The sequence below is a fragment of the Centruroides vittatus genome, unplaced genomic scaffold (assembly GCF_030686945.1).
Source record: "Centruroides vittatus isolate TY-2023 unplaced genomic scaffold, ASM3068694v2 scaffold_324, whole genome shotgun sequence".
NCBI classification, from domain to species: domain Eukaryota; kingdom Metazoa; phylum Arthropoda; class Arachnida; order Scorpiones; family Buthidae; genus Centruroides; species Centruroides vittatus.
Genome location: NW_027122701.1, coordinates 4,186,837 through 4,213,316, shown reverse-complemented (window position 1 = coordinate 4,213,316; position 26,480 = coordinate 4,186,837). Strand labels below are relative to the sequence as shown.

The window sequence follows — 26,480 nt, the reverse complement described above, 5'->3', positions numbered from 1 at the left end:
CGTCTGGCGGCCATAACGTGTAACACTTTCAGGGTCGATGTTGATGTCATCGCTGTAAATTATGAGTCGATTCTTTCATATATATACTTTCTTATTTAGCTTCTGACACCTGTTTTTACATCCTTATGTAAATTACAAACGATAGTTTTGTCAAATTAAATTCATCATACAGTACCCTGGGATAGAAACTTTTATATATCGATATAAGCGTACACGGGCTTACAACACTGATAATATGCTCTTATTGAATTTGTTTTCAAGAATAAATACGTTTTTTCCAGTTTTTTTAAAATATACTAAAAGAAATGGATAAAATGTATTCTTGTTTTTAGATTGCTCGTGATACTACAATGCAGTTACAATGCAATATTCATTACTAATCTTATAGTGTCGTGTACAGTTTAAGACGAAGAGGGAATCACGTAAAGTACGATGGGAAGAGGAAGGGTCGAGACATTGCCTACGTGAACATTTTTTAGTGGTATTAGTGACATATAAATTTGTTCTTGTAAGTCTACTTACTAGACGTGTGAATAAACTATCATTTAGAAAACATTTACAGAGTTGTTTCTTCAATGTTGTAGGTACGGAACTGTTGTACACTTTATTAAAAGGGAGGGAGTTTGCTACAAGTACATCTTTGTACATAACAGGGAGGAGGGGGTCAAAAGTAGCTTAAAAACTGTACGTATAATTGCTTAATAAGAGTCGTAATTAATGAACGACTACTATAAAGTAATTGTGATTTTGTCAAATACAAGATGTTTACAATTTCCTTGTAGTAAATTTAGAAACTTGAGAAATTTGAAAGCTTACTAATGTGTAATCATGACAAAAAGAAGTTTTCCTTCAAATTAAACAAGACGGTCGTTGAATATAATTATGCTATTGAAAGATATGAATTTGAATCATGCCAATAACAAATGTCAAAGCAAACAATAAACAAATCTACTCTCTATTAAAAAAAAAAAAAAAAAAAAAACACTACACTAAATGCATATTAATATAAACTATTTAAAGAAATTTTCTGTTTATCTCTGAACAGCAGATCTGTAATTATACTCTTTTCAGAAGGCTAACAAGTCTGAATTAGAAAATTAGCATGCTTATATTATATAATAATTATTACAGATAATTCGTTTATTCATAGGATCTCATTCTTTAAATAGCATGTTATTTGCTTCACGAATATATAATCCGAGATTTAGTTGCAAATTATATTCATTTATTAAAGATTATTTTTATGAACAAATTTGCGATCCCACCAATAACCGACTAACGGGTTGGCCACGTAGTGTTTTCCATATTTTCTTCACGTTTATAACACCTAAATCGAGGTCAGTTTTCCATAAAAAGTCTTCTTGGGCGGTATCCGCCCTCAGCAGATCGCCCGAGTGGAGTTACCAGGTTCCTGGAGATAAAATGGGTTCTTCCCGAAAGATACTGGATGCTTCAATTCCAGGACGCATCCTACAGGATGTGTATTTTTACCTTGCCAGTAACAGAAATGCATTTAAAAAATATGGAAAAAGAAAAAAATACTTCATTGAGGGAAGTTTTTAGAATTAAGTTCTCCTATCGCTAGATGGCAGTCGGAAAAAAAATCCGGGAAACCGTGACATCTGGTAACCTTACCCGTGAGTGACGTTGCCATATACAAACAACAATAAACTAAATTCTAAATATTGAATTATTTTAATTGAGTAAGGATTGTGGGATTACTGTGATAAGGCAACACGACGCATGAGCGATTAGCCAAGAGGGAATGTCTTCAAGGAAGCTGGTCTATATTGATGTGTTATAAACGTAAAGAAAAGTCGAAAAACTCCGCGTGGCCAGCCCGTCGACGAGAAGCGAACCCACGACACCTAGTGCGGTGTTCACTAGTTTTAACCACTACGGCCACTAGGCGAACGCGCATATCCGCGACATACCTCTCACGAAAAATTCGTGAAAAGTTGGCGCAGCTGGATTCGAATCCGAGTCTTCCATAGAGATAGCTTTACGTCTTAACAGTCTCGCCCATGTAGCTAACAGGTGAATTATATTAGAAGAACAATATTTACGCAAAAATAGGTATTTCAAAAAGATATTAACGAAGTAATGTTTATTACTGAATATAAAAGTTTGAACTACTAGAATATTTTTAAAATGGCCGACTACAAGTCTTTATTGTTAAATTTTTTAAAACAGATATTTTGATAAAGAATGTCATTACATTTAACAAAGCGTGTAATTATTCTAACACTATGTTATTTAATCTATGATATCTATAATCTAAAATCTGATAGTTTCTATATTTAATTATAAGTTATAATTTTTGATGATATAAGTTTTAATTAATTATGATATATATGCTAAATACATTTAATTTACAGGAATTACTAACGTACAATTTTACGCTTATAGATAAATTTGGATAATAAAAATTTGTGATTGATGTTTCTCCATAAATAAAATAAAGTTTTATATATAAAAGATGCGAAACAGTCAGTTACGCTTCCAGTGAAGTAACCTCGATTATTTAAAGAGTAAGTTTAAAATTTATCTGTAGAAAGAACTATTGGGTAAATCTCAACTAAATTTGGTATACATACTATCCCGAGTGTGTTATTTCGATTTCAGGAAATATTAACTATTGACAGATATTTTCTAGTTCCACACGTAACTGAGCTCCGCAGAGTACAAAACTGAAACTGTGCGAAAAGTAAATTACACAGCAATGTAAATTGACACAACACCAATGCTGTCGATTCACGTGTAGCGCGCGACCAGCAATCGGCCTAAAGACTTTACATGGAGAATTTTTACCTCGAATATCTGAGCCCAGGGGTCTGCAACCTTTCAGAGGTGTTGTGCCGAACCTAAATTATAGTGTATGATTCTATCAATTTTGTTATATATAGTATCAAAATTGGTCCTGTTATAATGGACTTCAAAAACTAATAATTAAAATTTAACTTTTATTCATTTCTATTCAATCAGAGTGCCACTGAAAATCGTCCCGCGTGCTATAAGTTGCCGACCCGTCTTAGCCCATAGATCGAATTTCAAAATTCCGGCTTCGTCATGACGTCGGCCTTGTCAAGTTGTATATATCTGCAAACGAGCAATTATTTATTGTGACATCGTCACAATGCCGGGCTGCAATTTTTATTTCATTTCATTTAAAATATATGCTTTCCACCTCAAATTAGGACTTTAGTGTCTTGCCCCTGTACAACATACTTTTCCTTTAACAATAGAGTCGTGCCGATCTATTAATTGCTTTCAGGGGGAAGTTTTGAATTGAAATAACATGACTTCTGTTTGTATCGGAAGTTAATATATAGTCAACCGGAGTTCCTGTAACTAAGGTTACCATATCTGGTATCGGATTTTATCTATCTAACTCCATTCCCGGGAATAACTAAATACAGACGAACGAACTGATTAACTATATACGAACTTCTGCGTTTGAGCCAACGTGATGTTATTCGAATTCAAAAATTTTCACTTGAACGGAGTTAGATACATGACTGGCATGATTTCATTGGTAACAGGAAAAGTATGATGTACAGGGGCATGACACTATTAATCTTCAGTGCATTGTGACGAAAAATTGCATCCCGGTATTGTGACGATGTCACAATAAGTGCTCGTTAAATTGACAATTACATTTATTCTTTAAATTTTTATGTTGTTATTAAACTTTTTCACGTGCTTAAATGCTTATCAGTATAAAATACAAACGAAATAGTTTACTATAGTAAAAGATTGTGAATAAAAGTAAAATATCTACACTTCACTTAACAAAAATTCATTTTATCATCTGTTTTATATTAAATACAGTATATTATAATAACGTTTTGAAAACATTAATTACTTAAATATTTTAAATACAGTTGAAAATGATTTTAAATATAATGAATTTTTAATTATCATAAATGATTTTCTTGCAATCGTAGTTTTGGATTATGAAGAATAAATGTTTATTTTAATAACTCTATACCAGTGCTTTTCATCAAACAAAAAAACTCTTCTTCTGTCACCAATCCATCTTTGTTTGCGTCTACTGCTGTTATCATTTCCTAACAAAAAGAAATATTTAGCAACGTATTTGTAAAATAAACTATATTTAGCTACATTAATTTAATAAATTATTAATATCCATGTAAAAATAATACTATATATACAGTAAGTATATTTTCCATAATGGCCCAAAGCCGAAGGGGTAAAAGCGTCAGTCTATCACTTCGGGGATGTCCGGAGGTTCTCCAAAGCAACAATATATCTGCTCTTAAACATTAGTGACATCATATCACAGCACTGGAAATTTTTATCCACGCTACCAATTTCTATAACACCGAATTTGACAATCGAATCGGAGGAAAAGGCACAGGTCATAAGCTCTAGGGGAAAAAAGAAAAAAAACACGATAACCCGTCCTTCAGACCCCATTACAGACGACGGCCGGATGGCCGAGCGATTAAAGGTGGCAGCCGGGAGACCCGGAATCGAATCCAACCGGGTCGAAAAATTCCCAGGAATTTTTCGGGGTGGTTCGTCCGGATAGGTCAGGTCAGGTCAGGTCAGGTCCCGTTCCTCACCACCCGGCCGCCTCATTATGGCCTGGCCTAAACCCATAATAGGCTTGCTTAAAGAGGCCCTCTTAGTGTCCACAGAGCGAAAAGAATTAAAGAAACAAAAAGCACCATACTCCACACGCTTGTTGCTCTATGTGCTATAATAGTAAGTATGAGTTTCTCTAATCCACAAGATCATTATTTGGCAGTTGTAATTTTTAAGTACAATACGATTCAAATATGTCAACATCGATGACCAAATATCTTACTATAGCCACGCAGTTCTTCACGCTCGTCTCTTCCTTGCCGTAACCAGTGACACATAGAAGCCCTAAGTGCTAACTAATTTTGAAATCCTTAAATACTTCTTAAATGGAATCTAATATACATTTCTATTTGGCTGGGAAGTCCAAGTAAGCATTTACTTTTTTTTTTTTTTTTTTACTCTTTCCGCTCTGTGGGCGCTAAGAGGACGTTTTTTAGCAAGCCCATATGGGCTCGGCCATACACACAATGGAGAAGCCGGGTGGCGAAGGTTGGGACCCAACTTAACCGGACGGACCACTCACAAAAAAATTCCCAGGGTTTTCCAACCTACTCGAATTCGATATCGGACCCCACTGGCGATAGGCTGCCACCTTATCTGGGGACCTATTCTGAGTAGGGGACCTATTCTGAGTAGTATCGTTAAGCTAACGAATACGATAAAAACCAGTTTCTATCGGAACCACGTGATTCGCGTTTAATCAATCGTGAAAATGCTATTCCGAGCCGTACGTTTCGTTTTCGGTGCCGATAGCCACTTGCGATAACTAAGCTTTTGTTATCGGTCACTCTGGAGCTGCCGTTAGGAACATAACGAAAGTGAAAACAACATGACGTCTTTTGGTGTAAGAATGATTTTACTTCACGAGCAATTGGAGAGAGAGTTAATAAACTATGTTGTTGTATTGCTTAAAAATAATTACCTTAACTGTTTAAGAATATTGTATGAATAATGTAATTGCTTTCTTGTTAAAATTTAAAGTAAGTAGCTATAGCGTGAACATTATTTCTGAAATAGGTTTTATTCGCTTATGTATAAATTAAAATGATAGCTTTGAATATAAATATATAAATATACGACTATCAGTTACTTTTCGCCATCTTTCTGGATGTTTTTGTGAGCCGACTCCATCGGAATTCAGACGGTCGGCTATTTCTTGCCACAATTTCTGGCGATCTTTTACGGTGAAGGAAGCATCTAACTTCTCTGACATTAATTTCGGGTTGTCTTCCATAAAATTAACGAGCATCTCGGACTGGCGACTCGTAGTTCGCTGGCTTCGTTGTCCTTTCTTCGTCATTTTAAAACAAAACTATTTCATTAGCGCTGATACACGACAATGCTAAAACCACGTGCTTCGCTTAGAAAATGGCGGGTTGCAGTCACGTGACAAAAATACAATGTTAACTAAACTGTGATTGGTTAAAGCGTAATAGCTATCGATAGCATGGAACCCAGACGCATCTCGACCGACTACCCGTAGCGAAACCCACTTAACGTGGTGCACAGAATAGCGATTTGTCTAAGGTTCGTTAACTGCCTTTCGCTAAGGGGACTTATCGAATATCCCGCGTATCGCTCTCGTTGAGTTATCGGAAGAGCTCAGAATAGGTCCCCTGCTCGACTATCCAGCCAGCAAACACGTTTAGTTTGGGTATAGAATAATCTCCATTGACTGTAACATGCATATTACATATTCTTGAGATTGTTTGCACTAATATGTAAAGTAATAAATTACTCTATACTAGTAAACCGAGACGAGCTCTTGTGATCATTCCTATAAAAATAAATAAAATTCGAACGCTCATTAAGTATTTGACATATGACTATCGATAGCAAGCACATAAACTTATAGTCCCAGGTTCCAATTTCCGATTCTGTCTTATACATTCATTATTGGATTGCCTATTCTCTAAAATTTTGAGAAGGGAGTGTAATTTTTCATAATATTTACCTTTAACTCCTCATCACTAACATCCTTTCCTAAAACATTTCTTACATATCGAAGATTGTTTAGGGATATTTGTTTTGTTTTATCGAAGTCGAATAATGAAAACATTTTTTTTAATTCTTCATCACTACTTGTTGAAGTTATTTTGTTAGCCATAATAATCAGGAACTCTTTAAACGAAATCGTACCTGAAAAATTTGTTATTTACATTTTAAATATCATGTGTTCATTAGTACATCGGTGTTCAGTGCTGAAATAAAATCTTGCAAATTTTACTTTTAAAATTTTACATCTCATCTGTATACAATCAAACCTTAGTTTTCGAACTTCATTCGTTCCTAAAACCTGTTCGAAAACCGAAACAAATTTTCTCATAAGAAATAATATAAAACGAATTAATTCGTTCCCGACCTTCAAAATAAAGCCATTTTTGCCTTTTTACTGTCTTTCATACATTAAAAAATGCCCACAAATGCAATATATTATATATATCAATTTAAACAAGATGTTCTGTCACCACCAACCGAAACAGAAGCCATCACTTTACAAACAAGTGCTTTTTTTTTTTTGTTTGTTTGTTTAGTTATAGCAACGCAACACTTGGGCGATCTGTCTAGGGGGAAGGTCTTTCTAAGGGAAACTGGCCCCTGTTTAGGCGTTACAGATGTGGAGAAAACCCGGAAAACTCCACGTGGCCAGCCCTTCCGAGCGAGGCGCGAACCCACGACTGAACTCTCAGTGTTCAGGGAACCTGGTGGGCACTTTTTTTTAATTAACTCTTTTTGCTAAGAGGGCTTCTAACAGCAAGCCCATTATCGGTTCAGCCAGGCCCATAATGGGGCGGCCGGGTGGTGAGGAACGAAACCCGACATATCTGGACGGACCGCTCCCGAAAAATTCATGGAGATTTATCGACCCGTTCGGATTCGAATTCGGCTCCCCCAGAGCGGTAAGCTGTCATCTTGACCGCTCGGCCGACTACAAAGACGTGCTATAAATAGAAACTGCATGAAACCTGACTGCCTGCATGAAATATAACCAAATCAATCACGACGGACAAACACTTTCCGAAATACAGGGTGGGCCAGCGAAAACGAAACGGCAGAGTGTTCGCGTTCGTCCAAGCAAATCGCTCGGACAGGTCGATTTTATTCTCGAAGGGACATCTTTTGCAATAAAGTTTTTGCGATTCTGAATACAACAGACAACAAAAAAGTTTAAAAACTCATTTATTATGTATTAACTAAACAAACATTTATTTCGAAAAAATTGTTTGTTTAGTTAATATTCAGATTCGCAAAAACTTTATTGCAAAAGATGTCCCTTCGAGAATAAAATCGACCTGTCCGAGCGATTTGCTTGGACGAACACGAACACTCTGCCGTTTCGTTTTCGCTGGCCCACCCTGTATTATGTTTCAATTGATTTGATTTCAAGGGTGTACTATAGATTACCACCTATGGAATTTCAGGACTTTAATTATACATTTGAACTCAGGGGACCGAGACGAGTTCAGCGGTACCCTATTTTTGGACTGGAGACGAAAAATAAAAAAGTTATCATACTTTTTAAGTTACTATACTTTTTTAATGCTCTCATGCAGACGGCAACGTAGTTGCTAGTACTGCCATCTTGCGATAAAATCTGCAAACCATGACGTCAGACTACGATCATCTCCCGGAGGGTTAAACACGCGATACGAGAGTGGAGAGAGCGACGCGACTCATGGCGGCCGTTCCGACTGTTCGTGCTCTCGACTGACCTCCCGGAGGGGAGCCGCCGGCAGGCCGCCATGTGCTAAACGTCACTAGTTATTGATTCACGGTAGTTCTTGAACAAAAGAAAAAAACAGGAGGTAGCGTTTATAAATATTATCAATAAAGATGACGAGATAATGGCATAAAATGCATTTTAACGGCAAGCGACGCGACTCCCGATCGCGATAGCGAGGCCGACTCAGCGGAGAGAGCGACGCGACTCCCTATCATCGCGCGATCGCCGGAAAAAAGTATGATAACTTTTTTCTTTTTCGTCTCCGGTCCAAAAGTAGGGTATCGTTGAACTTGTCTCGGTTCCCTGAGTTCAGATATATACCCAAACACCCGAAATTCCATAGGTGGTAATCTATAGTATCCCCCGATTTCAATTTTAATTTTACTTATAATTAATTAATTACAATTAATTCATTTTGATTTTATTTTAATTTTAGTTTCAGTTTCAGTTTCGGTGTAAAAACGAGTTTTAATTATTATTTTTAGTTTCAATTAACTGGCTATCTACTATTAATAAATATCAAATATTAATATTATAATATATATTATTATTTTAATACATTTTTGTTATTTAATTTAACTTAAGCATATTTAAACACGAATTTTTGGATGACATTTATATTACGCGAATGTGAATTAACTCGGTTTTTATTAATTAATTTGATTTAGATTCAGCTGCGGCGCGTACCGAAAAACGGAAATATTATCTTTCCCGCATGAGCATTGAAATCTAATTTGAATAACAACGTCATCGATGGTTTGTGTCGCGTTGTCTAATGACGCGAAACGATCTGGGCACCACTAACTTCTGAATCGGTAGTCCCGTCGTTGATTGGTCGGGCCATCGACTTTCTTTAACATAGAAAGTATAAGGAGTTGATAGTCCCTCACCACCCGGTCGTCCCATTGTGGGCCTGGCCGAACCCATAATGGCTTGCAAAAGAGGCCCTCTTAGTGCCCACAGGGCAAAAAGAGTTAAAAAAAAAAAAAAAAAAAAAAAGGAGTTGATAGTCTGTGTCTTTCTAACCTGCGGCCGGTGGCCGGATGGCCGAGCGGTAAAGGTGGCAGCCTACCGCTCTGGGGGACCCGGGATCGAGTCCGAACGGGTCGAATAATCCCCAGGAATTTTTCGGGGGGTGGTCCGTTCGGATATGTCGGGCCCCGTCCCTCACCACCCGGTCGCCCCATTGTGGGCCTGGCCGAACCCATAATGGGCCTACTAAAAGAGGCCCTCTTAGTGCCCACAGGGCGGAAAGAGTTAAAAAAAAAAAAAAAAAAAAAACCTGCGGCCGGCTCTTGCCGAGTAGCTTGTTCGGCAACCGAAGCAAATATGGATTCAAAATTTTTTGATAAACCGAAAAGCATATATTATATATGTATATATATATACTTATATTATATATATTGCTTTTTACGTTTATACTTTATATGTATAATATATAAAAAGTATTGGCTCGCTTTAGATTTAGAGCAGCGGTCTGGAACTAAACTTTCGGTATTAGTGAAGTGTATATATGTTACCGGCAAAACCCGATTTTACGCCAAACTAGTTTGGCGTAAGCGTGTCAAACCAAACTAGTTTAAAATTATTATTCAAGTCTATTAATAGTTAAATATATTAATGATTAATTTAAGTTCATCATAAAACACAAATAAGTTCATTTTTAATTTTAGTTTGATTTTAACAGTTATTTTTATTATTTCGTTTGAATTTTGGAAAATATTTTCGAAAGTTAATTACTTTTAAAAGTGCATGGCTTAATAATAGAAAAAAAAAAAAAAAAAATACAAACTGATAAGTACTGATTAGCTTATTTTTATTTTACAGTTTTGTACAAGTGTTGTGTCACTTGTAATCAATACCGTTTTTGGTTAATGTTACCCTAGGTATCGAAGATGGCGGCTCGTCTCCGATTCCAGCAATCAAAAGACAGCGAACAGTGGGACGCACGTTCTAACCTAACCTAACCTATTCTAATAATTTGGTTGCTAATAATTATGGTAATTTATTAGAATAGGTTAGGTTAGGTTAGAACGTGAGTCCCACTGTTCGCTGTCTTTTGATTGCTGGAATCGGAGACGAGCCGCCATCTTCGATACCTAGAGTAACATTAACCCCGTTTTTTATAATTAAGTAGACTATGTTTGAATAAATATTGTTTATCTAATTGATTTCCTTTTAATTTTATTTTAACCATTAATAGACTTGAATAATAATTCTAAACGACACGCTTACGCCAAACTAGTTTGGCGTAAAATCGGGTTTTGCCGGTAACATATATACGCTTCACTAATACCGAAAGTTTAGTTCCAGACCGCTGCTCTAAATCTAAAGCGAGCCAATACTTTTTCCTCATTTGCCATACATACAAAAGCCTAAAAACGTAATTAAACCACCATTTATTAATTAAGTGAGTAGTAGTGCTAGGCCCAAAAAACGATGCAAAAGTAAAAATAATGAATACAAAAAATACCGAAAACCTTAAAGCAAAGCAAGCGCCGAAAATAATAAAAATGAATATACTGTAATTGGAAAGCACCATATTTAGTGAAGCGCCTTAAAGCGAGATTAGCCTGTGTACGTAGTAGAATCAAAAATATACCGAAATTTGTGATGTCTGCAAACGACTGTAATTACGAGCATGTCCGGTGTTCGAACATCATCTTAGACATGTCAGCACTTGTTCGCACATGTTCGATGCCTTTATTCGAGTGGATTAGAACACAAAGACGAAGTATCAGTTTACGTAGATGTACGCCACGGGAGTTCTAAAATGATGCATCATGAATAGCGAATTAACATCAAATTCTAATACTAAGCTAAAATTAGTAATATTTACCGGATATAATCATTCACTTTTATAACCACTTAAAACAAGTTTTTCGGACGAATACACCGAAACGTTATGTCCTACGAATCCGACGTTTACACGAGCTCAAGAATTACTCAGAAGACTATTTAATTCTCAGATATTTTTACTTTATATGAAAAAAAAGCTGAAATTAAATAGCCTTTTGAGTAATTCTCGAACTCCCTCTTCGGTGTGTTCGCAGATGTTCCCACATCCAATGCGTCATACATCGTTTGATGGTACTCACGTCGAGTCCAACTGTGAGGCTCTGGATAGGTCCGAACCTCACTGAAATTCGCGTTAAAATCATTTCTTTTTAGAAAAAGATTATTTTTTTAGAGGAAAAAAAAAATAAAAGGTAGAAATAGTTTTTTTAAAGAAAACGACGCGAACTTTTAAACAATAGAACAATGGGGAAACGTAGATCGTCTATCTCCGAGTGGGAATCGAATTAAACTTCGATTTCGACCTCTCCCGCGCCCCCGAAAGGTTTCGAATTGTCATCAGGTGACGAGAAGAGACCAATCGGAAAGCGGAATCGGAGGAAAACAGATAAAACCTGAGAATTCAAGGACGCGAGGGCTTCTTTCCGAAAGTTCCAAGTGACGGATCTATTGTTGTGTGTGTGTCTCGTGCCCATCTTCGTCTCCGTCCCCCGACCTCGGATCGACATCTTTCCATCAACGGAAGTCGACCGCATCGTCCTGGAGTCGCGGAGTCGTCGAGGGAACAGGCCATTCGCGACCCAGGGACACTACTTCAAAATGGGACTATATCGGAAAGGAGAGGAAGACCCAGAGACTGCTGCCGACCTAGAACTTCCAAGATCGCGGAAATCTTGTAAGCTTCTTTCGTGTCAAATAAACGGTTTCTTGTAACCGTTGAGTCTGTCTCAGTGCCGATCGCCCACATACGACCCTTCGCGACCGCTCGACCCTCTTGACATAGTCAGCCCCCAGTCGGAAACCTCACACAACACGCGAGGCAACTGTGCGCATCGACAAACTGCGTTCTCGGTTTGTCGATGCGCAGGGGATACACTCTCGTTATCCAGCTGTTAACTGGTGGTATTCAGCGCGCTGTCGTCTCCGATGCATTTCCTACGTTTCTTCGAAAGTTCGGCTGCCGCGAACCGTCGCTGATAGCATTTACAGCCCGAGCCGATTGCTGGACAATATAGCCCGAAATTGGGTACCACATGACCCCATGAGTATGCAATCTTACAGTGGCGTGCCGTGACATTTGATGATAGGGAAGCTGTGTTTCTGTAAGAAGCCGACTTACAGGGGCAATCAATTAATTGCGCGTCAGGGCCCGTTCGTATTCGTTTATTCGATAAACCAGTAAAAACCGTACACTTCTTTAAATGTATTTTTAATTAATTATCTGACGTGCTTAATAAATAAGAAAGTTCAATATAATTACCTCTGTTATTAAATTCAATAAATTCCCTATGCCCTCTAAATGCCAATTCTTGCTTTGAGAAAAAACATATAACATCTATTAATTTAGATATATCTATTAATTGTAATTATCTTGTTATAATTTTCAATATTTATTTTATATTGTCTACCAATGTTAAATCCTATTCCGCTTTGATTTCTAAATTGCTTTGATTTTACGAAAGAATCGTTATTCGTCATAAATTTTATCGTCAAAATGTCGAAATTTTTTTGTTGACGTATTTATATTTAATTTGGGCATTGGTCTTTCTCATTTAATAATGTTTTCTTTATTCATTATATGGTCTTGAGTCAAAACTTTTTTAAAATAAATTTTTTAATCACTGACCACGATATAAGGGCTAAAATTAAAATTATAAAAAAACTTACTCGGTAAAACAAAATGTGTGATGAATATACATACCTAGTACAAAAAATTCTTCAATTGTATGAATATACTTTTAAAGAAACTTATAATTAAATATAACTTTGTGAAGAAACGTACATAAAAATAAAATATTCTTTACTTTTTAAATCTTAAAACAATCCACTTAGTGAAATAACTCCCTACGAGTGGCTAATGAATGGAATCAGAGACGGTCCTGGTAGGTGCATGCACGCGGGCTGCCAAATCCCGAGGGTGCCGATACCGGTCAATGTCAAATGCCTCTTTTGTCGCATCACTAGTATACCTCAATGACGGCCGGATGGCCGAGCGGTCAAGGTGGCAGCTTACCGCTCTGGGGGACCCGGGATCGAATCCGAACGGGTCGAATAATCCTCAGGAATTTTTCGGGGGGTGGTCCGTTCGGATATGTCGGGCCCCGTCCCTCACCACCCGGTCGCCCCATTGTGGGCCTGGCCGAACCCATAATGGGCCGTCTATAAGAGGCCCTCTTAGTGCCCACAGGGCGGAAAGAGTTAAAAAAAAAAAAGTATACCTCAATGGACGCGACAGGGCTGTTGTAAATTTTAAACATTTCTCACCATAGCTGTAAAAATCTAAATATGTCAAACTTAACAGATTGTCTGTCGTTCGTTTTCTAACTAATTCGTTTTAAGGCCAAGTGTCCACGGAAATTTCCTAAATTTACAACTTTTCGGTCGCTCTCATTGAACTGGAAACATTTCTGTCTTTATTACATCTAATATTATGAAGAGATCAGTCCCCACTGTACTCGGCAAGAGATTGGTTCGGTTAAGCTTCTGTTTAAATAAAATTTCAGCTCTTTCATCAGGGTTTTATTTAGGTTTCTAATTCCCTAATCGCTTAATTATTTAACTACTTCTTAAGTAGAAATAAGTTGAAACCGGTTACTTTGTACTTGAATATTTGTAGTCTTGGGAAAAAAGTGGAAAGACAAATTTTTATGACAACCGATACATAAATCGTAAATTCAAGGAAAATAAATTCTAGAGCTTTTTTGTACCTCGTGCGTCTCATTCATTAAATTTAGTTGTAAATGATGCTGCCAAAGTAACAGTTAATTTTTTAACATTATACAAGAATTGTACACGTTTTTTCTGTATCCCCTTACAATGGGACATACTAAATCGTAATATCACTGATTTAACATTGAAATCCATAAGTATGCGGCGACCAGTAACTTGTCACAGACTCGACAGATGGCGCCGTTCCTCTAGAGGCCCCCATAGCCTCGTACACGAGAACTCGATTTTTCCGTTGGATTCTGGGATACCTTAGTTTGTTGGATGTTAGCAGCTAGAGCACGTGTAGCTCTAACGTGTACTGTACTGGTACCGATTGTTCACGAATAAATATTGTTATAGTTTTAATGGTAGCCGTGGACTTTACTTAATTCCTTTGTTTCATCTCGATAAGCGACGTCTGTGTAATGATGGAAATGGATGGGCGATGGACCGACAGTCCTTTGATTCCACGTGTGATCCGCCATTGCCCTCAAGTAATATAAACTGGAGAACAGAATAAACGCAGGATAAATATATCAATTATTTTAATGGATTTTTTTAAAACTCCTGTCAACTATACAGAACTATCATAAAAACAGGCCAGTAAACTCCAATCGGTTGGGTATAAATCTAGTCTACTCATGATTAACATTATGGGGCGAGGGTGGCCGAATATCTAGCAGGCAGGCAGCTAACAGCCCAGAACCGGTCCTGGATAAAAACATTGGAAGAAACATACGTGTGTAGCTTCCACCAGCTAAACCGTGTGAGGTCGATGCTCTGTAAAGCGCATGCGCCAATGCCTATAATCTGGCTGCTTGGAAGCTGACCTGTTTCGACATTCCAGCGCTTTCATTCCGCCACTGATATTCTAATATACAATAGCAATCTTATCGTTTTTTTCACATGTAGTATAGAATTTTTTAATAAGATACATAATGCGGTTATAATAAAATATTAATTTTAATTAATTCAAACTACGTTAAAATATGAAAATTTATATTTTAGAAAATACAAGGGAAGCGACGCTTCCACCGCTTCCAATGACGGCACACCACTGTAATCTTAATCATTTGCATATCTCTGTCACCTCTAACGGTCCTGAAATTTGCACGTGGCTACGTACAAATTACAAATTTCTTCGTGGTATTGCAATTTCACTTTTGAGTAGTGCACAAATGCAGCATCCATTTCATAAGTAGAAAGCTATCATATGAGAGCAAAAATTACATTTTTTAACACGTTACTATATTATTACAGAACTAGAGAAAATCCACAACACCACAGAAACTATACTTAAGTTAATAATGCTACTAAGCTATCATTTTACTGAAAATATTTTTGCGCTTACTCAAGCCGAACATGCGCAATGACAACTTCCGCCAATACCGTTTATACACAGTTGATTCCTCCGCCATTTTGGATCTTACATGTTAGTGATCGCATTTCTTATTTGACAATATTCTGTATCGTTGAGCATTAAGCCCGATTTTAACAATTGTTTTCAACATAGATAACACCCATCATGTGAGGACCCGAACGGGGGTCGACTAGGAGGTCCGAATGGGAGATGTTAACAAGAGCTTAAAAATCTCCCTTTACAACACAAAGGGGCGAAATTGGAGGTCTACATTGTTCAGTAGAAGTTTTTTAAAATATTTAAACAATGGAAAAGAACGAATTCGAGAAACACGCGACGAGAGAGGAATCAAGTTCTGTCGCGACGATGACCTCTCCCGCGCCCTCCATCGGGTTTCGAATTGGCACCAGGTGACAATGAGAGACCAATGGAGAGGCGAATTGGGGGAGAAAAATTATAAAATCGTCGTTTCAAGGACATTCGGAGTTCTTGGTCTTTGGTTCAGAGTGCTCCGCTACTGGATTCTTGCTAAGGTTTAACAACGAAATTTGGATCGACGCTTCGAATTTGTCTTCGACCTCTGCTCCCGACGAGTTGCGCCCAGGTACACCCCGCCGTCGAAAAGCATCACTTCAAGTTGTGCTGTGCGCCCCGGGGCCGACACCATCCACCTCACCTTCATCGGAAGTTTAAACGATCGACTGGACTATTGAACTGTTGCACGGACTGATCCACCCTTTGGATTGGCCTTACGCCGAATTAATAGAGTTGTTGTAAGCTCCATTTTTATGTTTATTAAACGGTTTTAGATGGTAACCCGTCTCAGTGATGTCAGTCCATTCCCACAAGACAGTCTGACCGCTCGACCGCCGTAACATTCTTTCTCTCCCATCGGCTAACCCTACAATCATATATTGGTTTTTCATCTAACAAATCGATTCTATTCGATAAATCTTATATTAAAAATAGCATTTTCATAATAAAATATAAATCTTTGCAAAGCTGCTAAGAATTGTGTCTTACCAAACGGTCACATATTTTCACAGTTTGAAAATAATGAAAATTCGTAAGAATATTTTATAAATCTAACTATAACTAAGATTAAGTTTACGTATTATCATTTTGTTAAATTATTTACCTGACCCATCTCTATTCACGTCATTAATCATAGTGCTGATTTCATCATTTTTGGGGTAGAAACCTAATGCCCTAAAAACAACCTAAAAAATTAAATGTTAAACAGCGATAATTATAATATTTATCTAAATAGAGTTATTCTTATTTGCATTCATTTACAATTTAAAAAAAAAAAACAAGTTTTTTATAACAATGTCGCAACTTTAACTTGATTCAACTCCTAGATAACAAATTGATATCCTGAGCACCAAGTATTACCTGAGCACTATGTACTGTTGCTCGAGTAATTACTATATTTTGCTCAATTGTAAAAGAAATAAGTAGTTCTTCTAATATATTGAAGAACTTCTAGAAATATTGTAAAAGAAATAAGTAGTTAGTAATTCGAAAAATCGTGCTGACATCTTGCTTTTTGATAACCACCAAATTTCGATACTAATATGACCAAATGATCTGCTTCAAAAACTTCATATAGTTTAGAAAAACAATGCGAGTTTTCTTTGTGAGCAATTTGATCATTTGAACGAAATAAATTTGAGCATGCAAGTCAAACAGGAAAACATTTCATCATCAACTGACAAAATTATTTTAAAGATAAAGTAGTTATGTGAAAAAGGTACGTAGAAGAAACAAAACTTATTTAGAAATGCTTCTGTTACTACTATCAAAAACTAAATCTGATAATTGGGCTGCAATTTGAAAAAATTGTAGACATAAATTCCCACATTTTGGAAATTCAGATGACATTAAAATGTCATCTGAATTTCCAAATACGTCAAAAAGAGCCATAAAAATTTTATCTTTCTCCACTTCCTATTTATGCAAACTGGGAGAGTCACCAATGAATGAAATTTAAAGCAAAAAATTTGAAAGACTATTTTTTGCGGAACGAAAACTCAAAGCTTCCTTGTTCTCCCATAATTTCTTTATTCATTTCCGAAAAAAGAAATTATGTGAACAACATGCACAGATATCATATTAGGATTAGGACTTTTTGGTAATTTTTGTTAAATAACTTTTTTAACTACACTTGTTCCATGTTCCATTTCATTTTTGAGGCAGAACATTAGCGAACCCTCTTCTGTATGGCTGTCAGAATTATGCTCGTTCTCAAAATTTGATCGACCAATTTTGATTAAATTTTGCTACTTTCCATTAATTGAGATGCGGAATCCAAAAACGTAATTAAAAAATGAGGGTTGATGACTTTATTTTCGAGATACAGTGGAGTCAAAGTGAGAATGTTTATGCTCCCTGATTTAATTGAGCACGCCTAACAGAATTTAGGAAATCAAATAAAAAAAAAAAAAAAAAAAAGGCATTGCGCCCGCCAACGGAAAGTAGACACGAAAAACGAACAAAACACAAGAACAAAGCAATCCACGCCGATTAATTTTTTCTTGGATCTCCTCTTTCGTGACTTTCCAGTGCAATGATCGCCTCTCCCTTGGGTGCATATACTTTTGGAATCAAACTGATCCGAGATCACTTCGATCGTTCAAATCGTGTATACAAAGGAACTACTGCAATCCGATCAATCTCTATTTGCGTATACAAACGCCATCTAGGATCAACTGGATCGCGATCAAACTAATCCTAGCGGAAGGTAGGATCGTTTGGATCGGATAAAATAGATTAAAGATGGCGGCCTCCATGGTAGAAGTTAAGCTTGTGGTAAATAACGAGGAAATACGTGTAATTGTTGACAGAGAAACGTATTTAAAACTTATAGGTTAATATTACCTATGGTATCGAAGATGGAGACGGGGAAATTTTTTTCCCTAGCGACTCGTCGGCGATGGGGAAATTTCTCCCCTCTCTACTTTCAAGATGGTCGCGTTTCCGGTAATCTCGAATCAGATTCTCGAGTGATAATCTCTACTGGGGGCGTACCCGTACTATCTGTCGCATTATGCAAATTAATACTAATTTTTCGACGAGAGGAAAGTTTCGACGTGCGGTACGTCTATCGAAAACCGAAAATTTATTCGTAAGAGAAGTCTTTTTTTTTTTTTTTTTTTTTTTTTTGTGATTTAGGTTTGTATATTTCGAGATAATTCGCATTTTGTGTGATAATATTATTAACGATAGCTTTGTTATTTAATTTGTAGTTTTTTTTTTTTTTAACTCAAGATATGAGTGATATAGATATTAATTCCGAAGAATTTTGGGCGGGATGTACTTCCCAGACTTTTTTCCAATTGTTGGAACACGATTATACTGAACTTGGACTTGACTCGCGAATAGACAGAGGGTTTAAATTAGCTGTCAAATTGGGGTTACAGCACACTGTAGACATTTGTTCGAAATGTTCCAAACCGTGCAAAGTAGTATATCGCAACGACAGAAAATCGTGTGCGATGAGATGCCACAAATGTTGGAACTTCAGCTCTGCCTTCGACGGTACGTTTAAAGGTAAATGTGGAAACTTACCGTGGAATTCGATTTTGTCGTTTATATGGCATCACCTTGCGCTCGATTGCTCTACAAATATTTCTGCTAATGCCGCCGGAATATCTAACAAAGCTGCAGTCGATTGGTCGAACCATATCAGATTTGTAATGCTAGTAGCACTACATAATATTCTATCGTTCAAAATAGGAGGACCAAATAAAACTGTCGAAATAGACGAGACCGTTATTTGTAAAAGAAAATACGAAAAAGGTAGAAAGCTTAAAAGCACAAAATGGGTCGTCGGAGGCATTTGCCGAGAAGATAAAAGCTGTTTCGTTTGCCAAGTAAACGACAGGTCGGAAAATACTCTCAATTGGATTATATCGAAATTTATTAATTCGGGCACTACTGTATTGACTGACGAATGGAAAGGCTACTACAATATCGACAAATTGGAAGGAATCGAAATATCACACAGGACGGTTAATCACTCTGAAAATTTCGTCGATCCAAAAACGGGAGTCCACACCCAAAATATCGAAAGACTGTGGGGATATTTGAAAAATAAAAAAAAACCTTCCAAAACACTATACAGAAGACCTTTCCGATTCTTACATGTACGCATTTATGTATAGAAAATACCTGAATTGGCCTTCAAAAAAACTAGGAGATCGTTTTTTTACCTTCGTTCGACATTTACGGAATATATATCCCGGACGTGGAAAGGAACCAATATGGAAGGAACCCGCGACAGTCCCAGCAGCCCCTATAGCGGAAAAACGTTCGGAAAAAAAGGAATGCGGGGGGGCAACTAAGAAGATTGCAGAGAAAAGTACTACTAAAAAGAAACAGAAAAGAACGACGACATCAAGTATTTCCGAGTCTTCAACATCGATTTCAACAAAGCGTCGAAGGACCGCGAAGGACCAACGTTAATGTAAGTTTATTTATACCATCTTTTTTTTTTTAAACTCTTTCCGCCCTGTGGGCACTAAGAGGGCCTGTTATAGCAAGCCCATTATGGGTTCGGCCAGGCCCACAATGGGGCGACCGGGTGGTGAGGGACGGGGACCGACATATCCGGACGGACCACCCCCCGAAAAATTCCTGGGGATTATTCGACCCGTCCGGATTCGATCTCGGGTCCCCCAGGGCGGCAGGCTGCTAACCTTTACCGCTCGGCCATCCGGCCATTATTTATACCATCTATATATATATATATATATATGTTTAAAATAGTTTAAAATATCTTTTAACATCTAGTTAAGTATAATTTATTGTCGTCGTCGTCGTCGACGGTCGCCATCTTGTTTGCACGTTAGCTTGCGTGCAGACAAGACGGCGACCGGAAACGCGGCCATCTCGAACGTAGGGGGAAAAAAAAAAAAAAAATTTCCCCGTCGGCGTCTAGTATCTAGGGGGAAAAATTTCCCCGTCGCCATCTTCGATACCACGGGTAACATTAACCAACTTATAAATGGCAAGTAAAAACCTTATTATTAAAATATCCGATAAACTGACTTGTGAGATGAAAAAATTAAGTATTAAGAAACAATTTTGCGAGATTGTACGGCAAAAATGCATCATGGCGTACACTTTCCCGTTTTCTGCAAGTTGTTTTGTTGTTTTTTTTTAATTTTGTGAAGTTTTTATTTAAATGTTATTTTCTGGAAAACAGTTTTATTCACGGGGTAAATGTTATTTAAAAATTCGTATGAGCACAAACAGTTTTGTAAAATAAACGATAATTCATAACATAGTTATGTCGTTTAGTACTAACTGCAGTTTTAATATCGAGGGATAAAATGGATTGTTTTAATTTAATTAATTGATCCTTGTTAGTTAACATATACCGAGTTAAAAAGTTATTATACGTATAATATTTTTAAAACTCAGTATATGTTAACTAACAAGGAGAGACTATTAACTAATAAATGTTTAACTAAATTAACATGTTCTCTTTTATTTGCTTTGCCAGATAAAAATTTTGCGGAAGAATATGTTCAGACATTGTTAAAAAAGAGAAGAGAAGAAGAAATGGTTTTGCCTTATGATGGCAATAAACAACTGCACACAACTGTACACAATAATGAAGATGTGAGTTCTCATAATACAGTTGTGCAATATAATGAGCCAGGTAAGAAGTTAAAACACTGCTATGCCTGAATTACAATCAAATCAGTAATGCTATAAATAATACCATAGATGCAAAGTCATAATATATATGTGTTGTTTAGGTTCATCAAAGCTAATACAATGGAAGGATTCACAGGTTAAGCTACTGATTAGCTTGTATGTAGAGCATAAGAAATATTTTGACTCACCCAAGTTCACCAATAAAAAAGTAAGAAAAGAACAATTGCTGTTAATCTAAATATATATAGTACAAGTAGATCCTAATTACTCACTTAACTATTAGATCAGTCATTACTCAGAGTTCTTTTTTTTAATGCTGTTTCAAGCAAAGTTGTTTATTTTCTGTTATTTTTTTATTAGGAATTCATGAAAATTTTTCATTTTTTAGGTATGGATCATGATTGGAGAAAAGCTGAGGAATGAGGGCATACCTGTGACAAATAGTCAAGCAGAAATCAAAATGAAAAATTTAAAAAGACAATTTAATGCAGTAAAACTCTACAATAAAACTTCAGGAAATGATAGAAAAGAATGGAAGTATTTTTCTGATATGGAGATGGCTCTTGGAGACTTACCCCAGTTTGAACCCAGGGCAACTTTCAGCTCATCTTCCAGTTTGTCTGTGACCAATAATTCTGGTAGGTCACCAGCTGAAATACTCAGCAGTTCTGAACAATCACCATTATCATCAGAAATTCCATCTTCATTATCACCAGAAAATCCACCATCATCTTCATTATCACCAGAAATTTCTCCGTCCTCAGAATTAATAAATGCTAGAAAGAGAAAGCAACCCAATGCAGGACGGAGAAATGACAAAGATGATGAACCACCATCACGGATAAAAACATATTTTGAAACCCAAAGAGCTGAAAGACAAAACTTTAGAGAAAAATTACTTTCATTGCTTGAGAGAATGATACCAAAAGAAAAGTAATAAATTTGAATTGAATTTATTTCATCTACATTCTTTTATGTACAAATGATTTGTTAAAAAGAAACAATGTTATCATTTACACTCTTAATTTGAGAGAAATTTTAATAAACTGATTTTATCATTTTTTAAAGTGTGAAAAATGAAACATGAATAATTTTAATTTAAATAGTATTATCATTTTTCATTTTAATAATAATGATTACATAACAATTTCTTATTTTCTTTTTTTGGTTTATTAATAGAAATTTAATAAACATACTTTTGTAATGGATTACAGGATTTATTAAGTAATGAATAAAAAATAAATATTGTTTTTTTTTCTCTTTTTTCAAAACCATGCAGTTTTATGGTTGTGGCTTAACAACAGAATAAATTATTGTGCATAGTAAGTCAACTGCTGTTTTATTTTGTCAATTTGCTGTACTGTAAAGGTTGTGAAGGTCAGAGAATTTGCACAAAATTGATTAGGGAAACTCATGGAATTTAAAACAAAAACTTGAGTAGGAACAATGTATATATTGCATCTTGCTTGAAAGAGAGTACAGTACATATAAAATGCTGTTTCACAATTATTTATGGTACAGTACATACTACATCAAGAAATGATGTACAAGTGAGACAAGAACAATTTTATCTGTACTAATTAGCTTCTAATGAATTCAGACAAAACAAAAATTCAATACAATACTTTAATTTATTTTATTTGGTTTTGATATACATAATTTTACTAATGAATTTAGTTTAGAAAAATATGACTTGAGAAGCTGATTAATTTATCCGGTATCTGTTTGCTTGTGACATTATTTCTAACATTATCTGCTCTCTCTTTAAATATCCCATTTCTCGGTCTTGTTCATATGTTATCTCCTCTGCCACATTTTCTTCCACTTCTGTTGTTTGCACTCCATTTTCTACTCTTTCTTCATCATTACTCCATACTGATTCATCATTCTGTAGAACACAAATGTTATGTAAAGTACAACATGCAGCTATAAGTTCTACCATTAAGTCCATGCGAGACATATCCCTTAACTTCAGCCTTCTGAACCGACCAACTAGATGAGCAAATGCTCTCTCAATAGTCTGTTGACACGATGAAAACTTATTGTTAAACATAATTTTAGATGATGATAAAAAACCATTGTCTCTGTAGGGGACAATTAAATGCTTTGAAAGTTGGTATGCACCATCTCCTATGATATGAAAATCTGCATGTGGAAAGCCATCACCACTGCAAACTCTGTGATACACTTCAGATCTCTTAAATATTGTGCAGTCATGAACAGAGCCAACTTCACCAATGTAACAATCAATAAAGCACATTTTCTCATCACATACTCCCTGTAGAACTAAGGAGTGAAATCCCTTTCTATTTATATATGCTTGGGGTTCCTCTAAAGGGGCCTTTATTGCTATATGCTTTCCATCTAGACAGCCAATAACTCCAGTAATACCATATTTCATAGCAAACGTCTGAGCAGTTTTCCTTGCCTTCTGAGCTGAAGGCCAATTTATAATATGGCTTTATGTATTCAGAACATTTATAGCTCTAACAATTCTCATCAGGCATCTCCATGCAGTCCTCCGACAAACTCCAAATCTGTCTCCAACGCCTCTGTAATATGTGTGAAAACAGAATAGTACACTTAGTACAGAATTATCTCAATCAGTAAAATTATCGTTTTGCTTACCTGAACGATTCTTGGTTGGCAAGAAGCCACAGTGACATTAAAAGTTGCTGGTCAACTGACAGTGCATTTCTTCCTTTTCCTATTACTATTTCTTTTGATTGTAATAAAATAGGAACAAGATCCTTCAGTAAATTTTCGAGAGTAAGTCGACTTACTCGAAAGTGTTCTTTAAAAATATTTGGCCTATACTCTAATGCAATCTCTGAAACATAGTTAGTTATTTTGCATACCGATTTCTTTTTATTCTTACTTTTATATTGTGTTAAATAATTAACCAAAATTAATTCTTCTTCCTCGGATTCTGAATCTAATTCCGATAACATTTCTAAAATGATTCCTAAACATGCCGCCATCTTCGATCCTACTTGTATACTTTCCGCCATGACAGAAGCTATCTGTATCACGTGACAAGGACTAATCCGATTGTACAGATCAATCCATACAAAGCGAAAAGTATATGCACCCCTTGACTAGCAGGCAAGTGCGGATTTCGAAGCCCGGATGGCCGAGCGGTTCAGGTGGCAGCCTACCGCTCTGGGGACCCGAGTTCAAATCCGGGAGGGTCAAATAATTTTCAGGAATTTTTCGGGGGTGGTTCGTTTGGATATGCCCCGTCCCTCACCACCCTGCCGCTCCATTGTGGGCCTGGCCGAACCCATAATGGGCTTGCAAAAAGAGGCCATCTTAGCGGAGTTAAGGACAGAGTTAAAAAACATACAAAACAAAACAAAAAAAAAGCGGGCAGGTGCGAGGATCCTTGCATTCGTAACCGTCGGTTGCAAGGATCGCCAGTTTCTTTCCTTCTCCGCCTCAATTCTATCGCGATACGACAAAGTCGCGCGACGTCCCTAGCTAATACATTTATTTTTTTCGTAATAGAGAAAAATATACTGTAAAGTATATTGATATTATGATTATGGTAATTTGAAACATTATGGGGTGTCGTAGGAATCTTAATAAACTCAAAGTGTATCGCTAATCCAAAAAGGTGGAAAACACTAAATAACGAAGCTACTGATGCTTTCACGAATACAAAGCAGAATCGCGGGACGAAGACTAGCACGAAGTAAACACGAAAATAACACTCTGGACCTCAACTGACTAGTTAACAACATAGACTACAACCAAACCCACAATTCTCGCTGAACTACAGTATATAGATAATTTTCATTGTCTATATAGCACTGCAAAAATAACGATATGTGAATATCACACACCGAAACTTTTCAATTCCGAATTATTTCTAAATTTTGTAAAGGATTTCATTTTACTCGGAATTAACACACTTCATTCGAATTTTTGTGAGTTTGATAAAGTTATTTTATCTTAATTATATTTGACTTTCGCTAATCCAGTCTCTCAATTATCCGGTGCTGTCCTGTGCAATCTTCTGAGCTTGTTTCCACGAAAATGTTAGTCGTGTAACACATCTGGGTGTACTATAGATTACTCCCTATGGAATTTCAGGACTTTGATTATATATTTGAACTCAGGGGACCGAGACGAGTTCAACGGTACCCTATTTTTGGACCGGAGACGAAAAATAAAAAAGTTATCATACTTTTTAAGTTACCATACTTTTTTAATGCTCTCATGCAGACGGCACCGTAGTTGCTAGTATTGCCATCTTGCGGTAAAGTCTGCAAACCGTGACGTCGGACTACGGTCATCTCCCGGAGCGTTAAACACGCGATACGAGAGCGGAGAGAGCGACGCGACTTTTGATCATCGCGAGATTGCCATTTCGGTTAATGTTACTTATGGCAGCGAACATGGCGGCCCGACTGACCTCTCGTATGGGCGCCACCACACGCCGCCATGTGCTAAACTAGTGATCGATTCACGGTAGTTCTTGAACAAAGTAAAAAAAAAGGGGGAAAAACGTCTACTAAAGGCAATTTTATCGGCAAGCGACGGGACACCCGATCGCGATAGCGAGGCCGACTTAGCGGAGAGCGACGCGACTCCCTATCATCGCGCGATTGCCGGAAAAAAGTATGATAACTTTTTTCTTTTTCGTCTCCGGTCCAAAAGTAGGGTATCGTTGAACTCGTCTCGGTCCCCTGAGTTCAGATATATACCCAAACACACGAAATTCCATAGGGAGTAATCTATAGTATACCCACACATCTCGTCACTCGGATTTGTGGGTACAGCATTGCAAGTTTAACGCGCCTTATTTTCTGCTTGCCTCCAAAAGATTCGGTAACGAAGGGCGAAGGGTCATGTTATTCATTGACTTTAGGTCTATAGGCTCTGAGTAATCCGGCACTCCTCCCGTGTAAGAAATGGCCCAGTCAGCAAGAGCCCGATGTATTTTCATTATAAGATTGGGACGTAACTGTGAAATGTGAAGTCATATCGCAGAAATTGCTGTCATATTATATAATTACGAATTACTTAGTATATTTTATTACTTTTAAGTCCTGTCTACGAATAATTCCCGATCCTTCGTTATCAAGCATATCAAATGCTGTCTTTAGATCCCTTTTTTCGTGTTCGGTTAGTTCTAACAGCATTCTATTTAAACTTCTCTTCGAAGAACGTTCTCTATTACTCATTGCCTGTGCATATTATAAAAACAATGAGTTCTTATATTTATTTCATTTGAAAAAACAATAATAGTGTAGTTAAATTATTTTACCATTTCTTAATTCCTTCCTAAACGAATGGAATAAAATTGTCCTGTTCTGTGATTTTCGTAGCGCCACCTTCGAATATCGGCTTTACTAATAATTGGCGAGAATTTATCAAATTTGTTCGTAT

At 36.7% G+C, this 26,480-nt stretch overlaps 1 protein-coding gene across 1 annotated transcript; it reads right to left on the bottom strand.

The window, feature by feature from the left end:
* Positions 1 to 3,823: 3,823 nt before the first annotated feature.
* On the bottom strand, positions 3,824 to 26,475 carry LOC136988226 (uncharacterized). The gene is made up of 5 exons (XM_067286079.1): positions 26,359 to 26,475; positions 26,132 to 26,278; positions 16,558 to 16,639; positions 6,566 to 6,750; positions 3,824 to 4,070 (listed from the first exon to the last, which is right to left on the bottom strand). Exons 1-5 carry the CDS (start codon positions 26,359 to 26,361, stop codon positions 3,972 to 3,974), a joined length of 516 nt encoding a protein of 171 aa, XP_067142180.1. The 5' UTR covers positions 26,362 to 26,475; the 3' UTR covers positions 3,824 to 3,971.
* Positions 26,476 to 26,480: the final 5 nt, after the last annotated feature.